This window comes from Phoxinus phoxinus (assembly GCF_949152265.1).
Source record: "Phoxinus phoxinus genome assembly, chromosome: 18".
NCBI classification, from domain to species: domain Eukaryota; kingdom Metazoa; phylum Chordata; class Actinopteri; order Cypriniformes; family Leuciscidae; genus Phoxinus; species Phoxinus phoxinus.
In genome coordinates this window covers 26,602,327-26,615,640 of record NC_136893.1, presented here as the reverse complement: position 1 = coordinate 26,615,640, position 13,314 = coordinate 26,602,327, and the positions used below count along the sequence as shown (strand labels likewise).

At 38.1% G+C, this 13,314-nt stretch overlaps 1 protein-coding gene across 1 annotated transcript in view; it reads right to left on the bottom strand.

Moving 5' to 3' along the window:
* Nucleotides 1-1,001: 1,001 nt before the first annotated feature.
* The window catches only part of LOC306985694 (NACHT, LRR and PYD domains-containing protein 12-like), an 86,346-nt gene continuing 74,033 nt past the window's right edge, over nt 1,002-13,314 (bottom strand). The window contains 4 exon segments of the mRNA XM_079588244.1: nt 1,002-2,554; nt 4,029-4,193; nt 7,224-7,397; nt 10,380-10,553. Coding sequence (XP_079444370.1) covers nt 2,539-2,554; nt 4,029-4,193; nt 7,224-7,397; nt 10,380-10,553 — 529 coding nt within the window. The 3' untranslated portion in view covers nt 1,002-2,538.

Sequence of the window (13,314 nt, the reverse complement as noted above, 5' to 3'; positions counted from 1 at the left end):
TTTTGGCTCTAAATGTTTTTCCCTCTGTTTCTTCTTGTGTTCAGATTCCTGTAATCTCACACTGGATCCAAACACAGTAAATATTCATCTCTGTCTGTCTGAGGAGAACAGAAAGGTGACACGTTTGGAGGAGCAGCAGTCATATCCTGATCATCCAGACAGATTTGATTTCTTTCCTCAGGTTATGTGTAGAGAAACTCTGTCAGGACGCTGCTACTGGGAGGCTGAATGGAGCGGGTGGAGGGGGGCTGTTATATCAGTGGCACTTAAAGAAATTAGTAGGAAAGGAGGAAGTGACGATTGTAGGTTTGGATTCAATGAAAAGTCCTGGAGCCTTGATTGTTCTAATGACACTTTCACTGTCTGGCACAATAAAAATAACACTGACATACCTGCCCCATACCCCTGTAAGAGAGTAGGAGTGTATCTGGACTGTCCGGATGGCACTTTGTCCTTCTACAGCATCTCTGACACACACAAACTCACACACTTGTATACATTTCACTCCACATTCACTGAACCCCTCTGTGCTGGATTTAGGGTTTTTATTGACAACTCATTGTCTCTTGTGTAAACAAAGTTTTTTTCTTTTCTTTCATTAACAATAAAGACAACACGGAAAATGAGAATCATGATGACAAATTAAAAATGTGAATTTTAATAATAATAAAAAACTAATAACAACACCACAATTATTGTTTCTTATAATCCATTCAATAAAATAAATTGAGCTGATTGTGCTGAATGAACTCCAGTAAACTGAATTAACTTGCCTATACATAACATATGAGATTATTCAGATATACACATTTTAAATCTGCACAAAAGTTCCTAAATGCACACATAAACTTGAACTGTTAAATTAACTACTAGTAATTCACTACATTCTATTGCAATAGTGTACTCCTAATATTGTTTCAAGAGCTCACATTTTCACAAGGACAGTACTAAAGTTTTTTTATTCGAATAATTTTTTTTCTATTTAGGTTTTAATTTTTTTTAACTAAATCATTTGTTAATTCTGAACTTTCTGAACAAAATGTTATTTTGTTGATTATAATTAGACATACAAAATAATTGACTATGACATGACTAAATATTGACTGAATTTAAGCAATAGTGCAGCATCTTAATCCTTAAGGCTTAAGGCCATAATGGTTTTTTGTGAAACCTTAAATGTTTTTATTACCTTTTTATCATCTTTTTATGCATGGCAGACATTTTTGTCGCCAATAAAACAACTGGTGTCAGGGATTATGCTTTATACATAAGATGCTGTGCTATCCGGATTTAATTATTTTTTACAAGGTCAGCATTTTTTCCTTGTATGTTGTTGCTTTTTCTATTTTTATTTTCTTGTTTCAATAATGTTTAATATTGTTTTATATAAAATTATGTTTGTTATGACATTTATCAACATTGATGTATATTTGATGGAACTGTTATCTAAAGATATTCAAATAAAAAAAGTGCAGCTCCTCATTTCCGAGAAAAATACACTTTTAAAAATACACATAAAAAGGTGTTGAACAAATACAAAGTTCTCTCATGAAACTCTAGATTGAGCAGGCTAATATGTCCTTTAACTCACCTGCTCGCAATCTCATTGTTATCTATTAGGGTACAGCTGATTGGCTCCTGCTGCAACGGTAGCCAATGAGTTTGCGTGCTCAAACTTGGGTAGCATTTGCCTTAGCAGTGCAGTGTGCTTTTAGAAACCCTCCACCTGTATAGATCTGCTACGGGTAATTCATGTACGCTAGATTGTACAGCTGTAACATGTTTTACTTAGTTACAGCAGCGTGTCATGTATGTATTGACAGTACCAAGTACCATATTTGCTTAGCCTAATAACCGAAAGCAGCAGCAGCGTAGACCAAACATATCAACCTTGTCACACCCATTACCATGCCAATACACTCCAAGAGTAGTCATGACAGAATTATTGTAAGCAATGAACAGATACTAAATGTTAAATATACACAAATTATATGACTGTTGAAAAGAAAAGGGGGTAACTAACAAATAATTAAATGGTAACAAATGTATTTAAAATTAACAAGAGAGTAGCCTCTTGGTCACCCTGAGGGAGCCAAACCTGCAAGCTATAGCAATACCAAAATAGTAAACAGTGAAAATGCATCCAGTCAAGCAGGCAGATGGTAAATTATAGAATGATTCACCATGGTAACTCTGCAAAACTGAAACGAGGAACAAAAATTACAGCTTCAGCATTAAGGCATCCAATAGAGCCTAACCCACGTAGATCTTGCTCCTCAGTCCTGAGAGATTTAAGTTTAGTTTTAGATTTAAGGGGTGTGTCTGGCTGGGCAGTGCTCTGGATTTACAACTTGGAAATTACTCAAATAAGCTTCATAAGCTTGGCCAGTTGGATCATTGTTGAATCATCCAACAATCGGAAAATGGTTGTAGAATCATTCAGACGGTAGATCTATTTTTCATCAGTGTATGTTTTTTTTTGCAGCATCAAATAAACATTTCATCAAAAGTCCAGGGTGACTATACCTCCCAGTTTGTTTACCAGTTGAAGCATCTGGAATTGAGACATGAATAAACACATTTAGAACACATTGCGGTGTATAACAGTGTTTCTCAAACCTGCAAATGTCTCCCTCAGCTAACACACCCGATTCAACTCATAAGCTCACTAGTATGACTTGAAGACCTGAATTTGGTGTGACCAATATGGAAGACATCCAAAATGTGTAGTGGCTGGGGTCCCCAAGACAGGTGTGAGAAGCACTGCTTTAAATGATCCTAAGTGCCTAATCCTGTTCCTGGAGATCTACCTACTTGAGGAGTTCAGATCCAACCCTTATCCAACCTGTCTGTAAATACAAGTGCTCCTGAAGATCTTAATTAGCTGCTTCAGTTGTCAGGGTTGATCAGGGTTGGAGCTGAAATTAGCAGGAAGGTAGATCTCCATGTACAGTCATTTAGTGCAGTGGCTCTCAACTCCAGTCCTGGGTACCCACCGCTCTGCACACTTTATATGTCTCTCACATGGAGTTCATAGAGCTCTTTTCCAATGAGCTGATGATCTGAACCAGCTGTGTTAAATAAAGAAGACATAATAACCTGTGGGTTCCCAGAACTGGAGTCGAGAACCACTGGTTTAGTGTATGAGGTCCAGTTTTTCTTTGTAACCATTCACAGTACAAACTTTGGCAAGTGTATAATGCCCAGTGTTATTAAAAGTTATGTAGTGCATTCCGGTCTTTTTATGAATGAAAAAGAGAAGATTGGTTATTGGTTCTCTGATATATTTAGTGAGCACTGGACCAAAAAAGGTTTGCTGCCAAATACACTAAATGTTTTCACTGAAACATATAACTGAATATATATTGCAGCTCACCTTTTCCGATGAAGAGTGGGTTAATAATATGTCTGTCTGTACCATGGTCAAGCAGTTTTATAGAATCTACAACTAAACAAATCTATAGATGCACCAAATTACTCAATGATTAACCATTAAGACCATTTGGATTAAAAGATTAATGATTTAAAGTATATTTTTTGGATTTGGATTAAAAGATTAATGATTAAAAGTACATTTTTGATGATCTGTGTTTTTAGACGTGTGAGACTAGGCTTTGTAGTTTGATGGAACAAATTATCTGTAGTGAAAAAATATATTTGTGATTTTTTTTGTGTGAAAATGTGAATATTTATAAGATGTTTATAAAAAGTGCAGACTTGTTGAGCTGCTGTGAGACTTTTGAGACTAAAAATATGCCATGTTTGTGAAAATAGTAGCAAAGCAATTAAACTGTAGTATGTTTCAAGTTATAATATATTGATCTTGCTCCCCATTATCTGTCTGAACTATTGCACTATTTTTCACACCCTCACTCTTTTCGGTCACCTGACTTGGAATAGCTTACAGTACCTCACTTCTGTCTCTCATCACTGAGTGGTAGAACATTTAATGATATGGCACCGGAACTCTGTAGTTGATTTGGAAATGTCTATTAAACAAATGCATACAAACATGAAATGAAACTCACTGTAGTTTACAGTGTGGATTGTTCCGTACATCATAGAACAGCTTTACTCCAGATTGTCCTGGTTTATTCTTACTTAGATCCAGATCTCGCAGATGTGATGGGTTTGATCTCAGAGCTGAAGCAAGGGCAGCACAATCCTCCTCTGTGATACTGCAGTTAGATAACCTGCATAGAGTTTAGATAAAGAACAATTCCTCAAGTTTACCTGTGAACATTATAGTGAGTGTGCATGACCTGTTTGGTTTACAAATAAAAAAGGGGTTGAACTTAAAGGGGTGGTAAAATGCCATTTTCACAAGATGTAAAAATAAATATCTGATGTCCCCAGAGTGTGTGTGTGAAGTTTTAGCACAAAATACCCCAAAGGTATTTTTATATAGCATGTTAAAGTTGTCACTTTTTGAGGGTTTGCAAAAACGCACCGTTTTGTGCCTGGCCCTTTAAATGCAAATGAGCTGCTGCAGAGGGCGGGGTTTTTAAGAGCTCATGTGTGTTAGCAGCTCAGATTACCTCACACACACACACACACTAAATGACAGAAAATGTTCTGTCTTTAATGTTAAAACGGAGTCAGACAAAGATGGAGAGACTCAAGAAGAAGTGACAACATGTAGAATGCAACAGGACGTCTCTGAATGGTTAGTTGAAGAATTTATGTTGCGGATGTGGAGTTAACTATCTTCAATTAGCATATTCTGTCTTGATAATCTATAAATCGCTCGTATAGGAACTGTTGTGAGATGCACACAGAGTGACTTTCTATTGCATGTTAAAAGATGAATGCTAAAGTTTGAGCTGACTCACAAATGTGCTCGACTACAACAACTCTCCCTCTTCTCAACATGGACTGCGTGTTCAGGGGGCGGGGCTTATGTACATTTTAGGGTTGGTGATATCACTAAACCCGGAGGAATGTGGTGTAGTCCCTAACAGCCATTTGTTGTAGTCCTTTTCTTTAAAAGCAAATATCTTCCTTTGCTTTGAAATTTGAAACTTTGCAGATGTTGTTTATGCTCAAACAGCAACATTACACACTAACTAAAGTTAGAAAAGTGAAATCATACTTTACCACCCATTTAAACAGTTTAGTGACATCTTTATAGTATGTATAAGAACTGATCATTAGCAGTCTGCCAAAGATGATATCCACAGGAATAACCAGGAATATTATTTTTAAGGGGTCCTATAGTGCTCCTTTTTACAAGATGTAAAATAAGTGTCAGATGTCCACAGTGTATGTGAAATTTTAGCTCAAAATACCCCACTGAAATTAGCTACTGCTCCTGGCACAGAGGGCGGAGCTTCAAGAGCTTGTGTGTTTGCAGCCATATGTAAATTTTAGGGTTAGTGATGTCACTAACCCTCGGAGAAGCTTGTTGTAGTCCCTACCAGCCATTTGTGGTAGTCCTTAATAAGCGAATTCTTTAAAATAAAATATATCCCTTTGCTTTGAACTTTAAGCGTCAGGGATGTAGTGGAGGCTAAACGCACATAAACGCCGTTTGCGCACCTCCCAAAATTCGGAAATAGCATTTACCCACCTCAAAGTGCGTTTACCCACCTCTAAATTGCATTTATCCCCCTCTAAATAGCCTATAGTTCCTAAGTCATTTCAAATTAAGCTTATGTCGTTTTAGTTTCATATTGTTCATTATTAGTTTCATAGGTTGTTAAACCTAAGACAAAGTCTTTCATATTGCGCTGCATTACTGTCAGGAGCCACGTTTCCATTACCCTTCAAATTGCGCAAATTGAGAATTGAAAATAGCCTACGCACAATGGAAACACGTCAATTTCACAAAAACTCGTTTATCGCAAAAAAGTTTTTACGCTCGCATTAGGAGGTTTTTCAGCCAATTCGAAAAAGGAATATTTCGCAAAAAAAAACTGCAATTGAAACAGTTTTTGCGCATTTACAGTCACCTGACTTAGAAGACGTGTTGTGTTTGGGGTCCGTGTACGCAAATAATAATAATTATTATCATCATTATTATAACATTTACTTGGCTATATATTTAGAGACGCTTTTATCCAAAAAAGGAACAAAGCAATTCGTCAAATGTCATTCATAATACGGGTTAGACAATAATAATGCGTATGAAAGGTGCAATTCTCTCTAAAGGCACATCCGCTTAACAGCGGAGATGGAGATATGTTTTTAGCCGACACAGATTTAGAAAACAATAGTTTATTAATAAACAATTAAAATGCTTCGTTATTTTTTCAGACACAATTATTATCATTAGCCTATCACCTTTCTTTAGGCTGTGGTTACAGAGACATAGGCCTATATATGGCTCTTCTCATTCAGCACTGTGGGAAAAATATAATTTCCAGGTTCTAATTTTGTCTTAGAAAAATAGTAAAATCAACAACAACAAAAATCCATATTAATTTGTGAATATTTTAAATGTTTAATAAAGGGGCAATAACTCATAAACAAAAATTTGTCTATATGTATTTTTTTGTGCAGCATTTGGTGTAGTCTACAGTTCAAATTAAGATTTTGTTGTTCAACTTTGCGCTTTAAAAATACAACAACCGTTTTCGTTTTGCACAAGTGCATTGCATTGGAAGCCCTAGATATAAGCCTCCCTCTTTATCTCATTCGAACCATGTACCTTCCAAAAGCTAAATATTACATACAAAATATTTCTATAGATGCTGCACACGAAGACTATAGTCTCTTTTAAAATGTGGGCTGTTTTATGGTGTGTATTTTCTCACCTTTTGGACACTGACATTGAAACCTGTACATGTATGTACCTTTTCTATGTAGGATGGTGTTCCCTTTGCTTTAACAGTAAGATAATAATTTAAGTTCTTTCTGAATTTACTTCAAGTTTCTTTCTATGACCGTTTGTGCTTTTCTGTATTTGTTGGCAAAAAAAAGTTTGTTTGTTTGTTCATGAGACTTGAGTGCACTGATGAACTAGCCACTTACTGTGAGTGCTTCTAAAATTGTGCATCCACATTTACCTTCCTTGCATCTTAGCTCTTCCTTCTTAAGATGCAAGGAAAGAATGCAAGGATGATGTGAAGACAGAGGAATCAAAACAAGGCATATTTGTAAAATGGTCCTTGCCTTAACACAGTGCATGTTTTTAGTAAATGCATGCTTCTCAATGCTATAATTTATGTTTGTACTTCTCCAGAAAAATTACCATAATATCATCATGATATGTTAACACACACCATAGTTTCTCCAGTTTACAGAGTGGATTCTGCAGTAGATCAGAGATCTGCTTCACTCCTGAGTGCCCTAGTTCATTATTGCCCAAATTGAGCAATCTAAGGTGTGAGGGGTTTGACATCAGAGCTGAAGCCAGAACAATACAACCTTCTTCTGTAATACTGCATTCATTCAACCTGCAGAGAGAATCATAAACAAATCATTAATCCATTGGCATGACTTTCATAATTCCCATATACCGTAAAGGAGATTTGTTTATTTGTAATAATACTTCAAAAGTGCTTAGACACTCGAAAGCCCTGTCCTACAAAATCACAATTTAGACCATTGTAGTTATGCTATTCACAGCCATATGCCAAAGGCTCATTGTCACAGTTCACTGCTCAGTGGCTTCAGTATTTACTAATGCTTATTAACAAATGATAAACAACTGTAATACACCCAGGGAGAATTATGAATACTTGCTTATGCCATTCGGCTAATCTAATACCACCACAGGCTCTTTCAAGCACTGGTCAATGATGTGCTGAGAGACATGGTCGGCCAGTTCACTTATGTCTATCCGGATGACAAAGTTTTTTTCTTTGTCGTTCCAGGATGTAACAATGACGCTGAGGCTGAGTGAGAATCCATGTGCGGAAGTTTATTAAAGACAGTTTCCAGAAACAAATACGAGAAGGCAGGCAGAGGGTCAAAACCAAAGTAGCAGTCAGATCTGTAAAGATCCAAAGGGGAATTCCAAAAGGCAAAAGTGAGTAGGCAGACAATAGGTCCAAGCAAAAACATCAGTCCGATCAGGTAACCAAAATAAAGGGGATAATCCAGATAATCGAAAAACAGAGAACCAGGCATAATCATACACAGTAGACAGGCAGGAGAAACAGGAAATAACACTCGGTAAGGCAGATAAACTGGCAATACTTCGCAATGAGTACAGGCATGGTATCTGGCTAAATAGTAGTTAAACAGGAAATGAGTGTAGAGGAAGCAGAGGGAGTGGAGCACAGTCAGTACTCAGGTGAGGGCTCCCTCTGCTGGTTTGGCATTACACAGGAACATGTCAGACGAGTTCTTCAGAGGCTGCTAGAAGGTATTTTGTCTAGGCAGATAAAAAATTTTTTTCATGCACAGTCAGGCACTTCCTAACATTAAAAACACTTCTCTTTGACCTATCATACACATAACAGATTATAAACTTCTATAATTCAATTTAGGCTGCATAGATTAGGTCAGCCGGAAGTGGGAACACTTCCCATAAATCCTGATGTACTCGTTACATCATAAGAAGGATGGCGGCTACGTTAATATTAGTCAATCTGTTCACATGGCTACGCGGAAGTGATAAATAATTATGTATTATACATTTTTAAGGCCAGACAAGTAATTTGTTGAGGTCAATTTGTAAAGAAAGACTGCGCACATATATATTCAAACGCACATACCTATAGACTAAACACGTAATACGCATGTGCACTCCGTCAGCGTTTTCACAGGTTTACGTTTTTTAAAGTTTGCGCAGAGATACTCTTTTTTTTTTTTTTCAAGGCTTGCACCTTGGTACCGGTTTCAGGGTTTGCATTCTTGAACCACCAGACACTGCTTTGTGCAGGTGAGCGGGCCAGAGAGCATTAAGAGTTTTCTGTTAGAATGGTGTTGTGTTAGTGTCCCCTAAGTTAATAACTAATGATATTTGCTATGGAAGTGAATCAATCAAAACTAACTTTAGCTGGACAATAACTTTATTCTAGTGCTGCCGTAAAGCAAAACAATCTCTGTTACTTTAATTTCCTATTATCACTGTAAAGCTGCTTTGAAACAATCTATATTGTTAAAAGCGCTATTTGGTAAATGGACTGCATTTATATAGCGCTTTCACAGACCCAATGGCCTCCAAAGCGCTTTACAATATTGCCTCACATTCACCCATTCACTCACTCATTCATACACCGACGGCGGTGTCAGCCATGCAAGGCGATCCAGCTCGTCGGGAGCATCTGGGGTTAGGTGTCTTGCTCAAGGACACCTCGACACTTGGTCAGGTGGAACCGGGGATTGAACCACCAACCTTCCGGTTTGTAGACAATCCACATGAACCACTGAGCCACTGCCGCCCCTATTTAAATAAAGGTGACTTGAATTGACATTGCCCGCCTCAGGGATACAAATCTGGCCTTGACCTAGCCAAATGTACACTCACTTACCACCCAGGCTCTACATAAACGAATTCCAAAATATTGTTCTGGAGGAGAAGAGCCACCATTTGCAAATTCTTTCATCAGGAAAGGCAGTAGCGAGTTGGCAGGATCTGCCAAAAGATAAATGGATATTGCCTACTCATCCACAATCTTCTTCTCTTTATGGTCTTAAAATATGTATTTAGCTTGGAATTGGCAAAGACACACTGAACACTTTTTATGACGACATTCATAAATCTGTATTTGTAGTCACTTACAGCTGACACATTCAGGGACTGGTTCAGGTAATCCATTGAGTTGACAGATGGTTGCTTTATTTCGATGTGGGTCCCATCTATGGCTCCTAAACACTAAGGTATACCATGAGCATGTTCAAATCCGGACACTAGCTTGAGGGTCCCGAGCACAGTGAAGGGTATCTTTTTGTACTTCAGACCTAGGTGGACAGAGATCGCTTTGCATGTTTGCCTAAAAATAATAGACAAGGTCGGCCATGCCAATCCCCTCATCACTTAAGTAATACAGCGTGCACGCCACCTTTGTGCAGACACACCAACTGGTGATTTCATGTTGGTCTCTTCATCCTCAATGTAAAGACAAAGTTCTTCACTGAGGGCAATGACAGAGGCTTTCGACATACAGAGGTTTTCCTTCCATTCAAGCTCATCAACAATGCTATTGACAAAGTTCTCCCCCCAGCTGCTTGTCCTCCCAGGTTTTTTTAATACAATTAATCGGTGGAGATGTTGGTTTAGAATTTGACATATGTAAACAATGCGTTTCCACTGGTCGTAGAAGTGGTTAAGTAAATCTACATTTTGTTGGACAAGCATTAACCATGACCAATGGTTACATGACCAACCAATGCACAGATTGAAAGTGAAAAAGTGAAAAAAACCCTGGTCAAATTCAAGGATCAGACCAAATTTGTCTTTACTAAATAAAATAATAAAATACACTTACAGTAGTTTATCCACTTTACATTTTGGATCTTTCAATAAAGCAGATAGCTGCTTCATTCCAGAATCTCCTGGTTTATTACAGCTCAGAGACAGCTTTCTCAGGTATGAGGGATTTGATATCAGAGCTGAAGCCAGAGCAGCACAGCCTTGTTCTCCTATTCTGCATTTCCAAATCCTAAATAGACAGAAAAAAAAGAACTTTACACTTACATTTTGACACATATATTATACAATATGTGATTACTGTGTTTGATTTGCTTCAAGTGTAATTAACCCTTAGGGGTCTATGGTGTGTTTGGGGTCCTTGAGATGTTTTGATATGTCCTGACATTTGTGCTTTTTTCAGTTTCTTTTAAACATATTAATTGCAAAGGTGTAATTACACTGTATTCAGCACAAACAGGGCTACCATAATATGTGAGCAAGATGTATGTTGGTATTTTTGAGAGAATAATGTTTATGCATGGTTATTGAAAAAAAAATAAAAAATAAAGTTTCTGAAATAAGGCCACAGAACACATACTAAATATGTCTTTATATACCAAGTCTTGTCCACAAGACTTTTGACTAATTGGTGTTGTCGCCTACAGTTTTTGCTTAAAAATGATCTGAAAATCATCCTGCCTACTCAATCACATAAAAAAATACATTGATTTAAATTTTGTAAGAGACTTTTTGTTTAGAAAGGCAATATGTGTGTGGGCGTGAATGATCATGAATAATACTCTGATTCACACCTGAGGAGACAATGACCTGCATAATGAGCCGCATAGTGAGGTATGTCACTGAGAATACGATATATATATATATATATATATATATAGCTTTTAATTTATTTAGAATATAGTTTTAACATTGTAATCCAAATATAAATGAAAGTCAAACGCTCATTTTGAGTACAGTCGTACCTAGAAAAAACTCTTGTTCAAATAGGCTATATTGGCCATTCTACAGAATTGATCTAAAGTTAGAGTTGGAAACATCTTTATCCACAAATGTTGTATTCATGCAACTTGTATAATATCCAAGGTAAACATTTCTAGTAATTGTGCAGTTAATTCTCATACTTTATTTTCAGGAAGTTTTCGAATATTTATTCTCTCCCCAAATTTGTCACTAATAAAACACAATAATAAATAATTTAATGAGAAGGCTTATGTTGACCTATTAAGATTTTGTTTAATTCTACCTTGTAAATATATTTTTTGCTATTTTAACCCGCTGGGGTCGGCAATCACGCAATCTGCTCGCTTTTTTTCTTATCAGTGCAAAAGAGATTCAAAATACTCTGTTGGGTTTGATCTTATATTTAAGTGTTTTACATCATTCGATCCAGTTAAGTTTCTATTTTTTTTGTGTATACTCACAATAAAAACAAAGTGTTGTGTATTTCGCCAAATAAAGAAAAATAAACATGATGCGAGTTCCCTATCAAGGGAACTCCCGCTGCGTTTACGCAATGGGAACACTTCCAAGTGTCTCGTCATGAAGCACATGAATAATCAGTCCAATGAATGAGCGGGACGTCAGGTGACGTCATAGACCAGGAAACTATAAATCACCCCTGAACGCAGAGTGTGACAGCTTCTGTTTCTTCAGCGAAGCGCTCTCTGTGTGAATCTGTCTGATTCTGTCTGACTTATTTATTGTTGTCTGTCAAGTTGCAATATATATTTTATGGCAAAAAAGATCAAACAAGCGTTGTGTTGTTCCCTGCCCACGTTATTTTACGAGCGGGGACACACACATCAGCTTGTTTGGGAGTGGAGCATGTTAACAGTCAGTTCTCGAGGGGACTGCCTGTGAGCATTGCTAGAAGCTGTCCGTGAGGACGCTCTGCTCCCGCCGGCCGTTCTTCGAGGATGACGGTTTGGTTCGCGTTCCCTGTGGCGCGGGTCCCGCTGTTGCCGAGGCGCGGCGGGGACTCGTTTTGTGGGGTTCGCAAACGGATCTGACAGCGGGGGTTGAGACGGGCGCGCCCTATCTCGGCTCTCATCTGCCAGATCCAGTGGCTTTTCTCGGGGAGAAGCACGCGCTGCGTTTCTCCCTGCGATGAGGCACGTATGCTGCGATTTTCCAGTTCCGAGGAACTGGTATCGTTTATGTTTTGTTAAGAAAGAGAGAACAAAACAATAAAGAATATATATATAATAAGGCAGATGTTTATGAGTTTCTATAATAAATAATTAAGTTAGCTCATAACTCTGTTGAATAAAGAGGAGCTTATAAAAGGAGGTTTTATCTACTGCTGTTGCTAAGTTAAATATTTACTGGCCAGCCAACATTATGAGAGTGAGAATATAATGATTCTGAGAGTGAGAATATAATGAATATATATATAAACTCTATATCTCAGCCTCCTCGTCGGGGATTGCCTTGAATGTGAGGATGTCAGCGCTGACGCTATTCCAGAATTGCGTTGCGCAACAGACAAACTATACCGGGGAGGGACGGTTTCGAGAAATCGTTTTTCCTCGGCGTCCTCTGGAGGGCGACTCTCTGAAGAGGGTTGCAGCGCTGCCAGTTCGGTTGTTTCCTGCTGGTGGCCACGGAGTGATATATATTAAGTTTTCTGATGTAAAGAAAAATAATATAAAACATGTCTGTTCTTCTGAACTCTACGCTTTCAAATAAACGAAGGAATAAACTATTCAGCGGCGTTCCAGAGGTTTCTTCCTCACCGATCTAATGTTCCTGAGACTGCTGGGCGGGAGCAGTCTCAACCTACTAAAGCTCCTCGCAGCATAAAGTGCTGCAAAAAGAAAGAAAAGAAGCCTGACGCCGAGGCTGCAGGCTTCTGAGGATGGTCCCCTCCGGGGTAGGACGGTTTTGAGAAATCGTTTCTCCTCTGCGCCCTCTGGGGTGCGACTCTCTGAGGAGGGTCGCAGCGCTGCCAGTTCGGTTGTTCCCTGCTGGTCCTCCGTTCAGGGCACCGA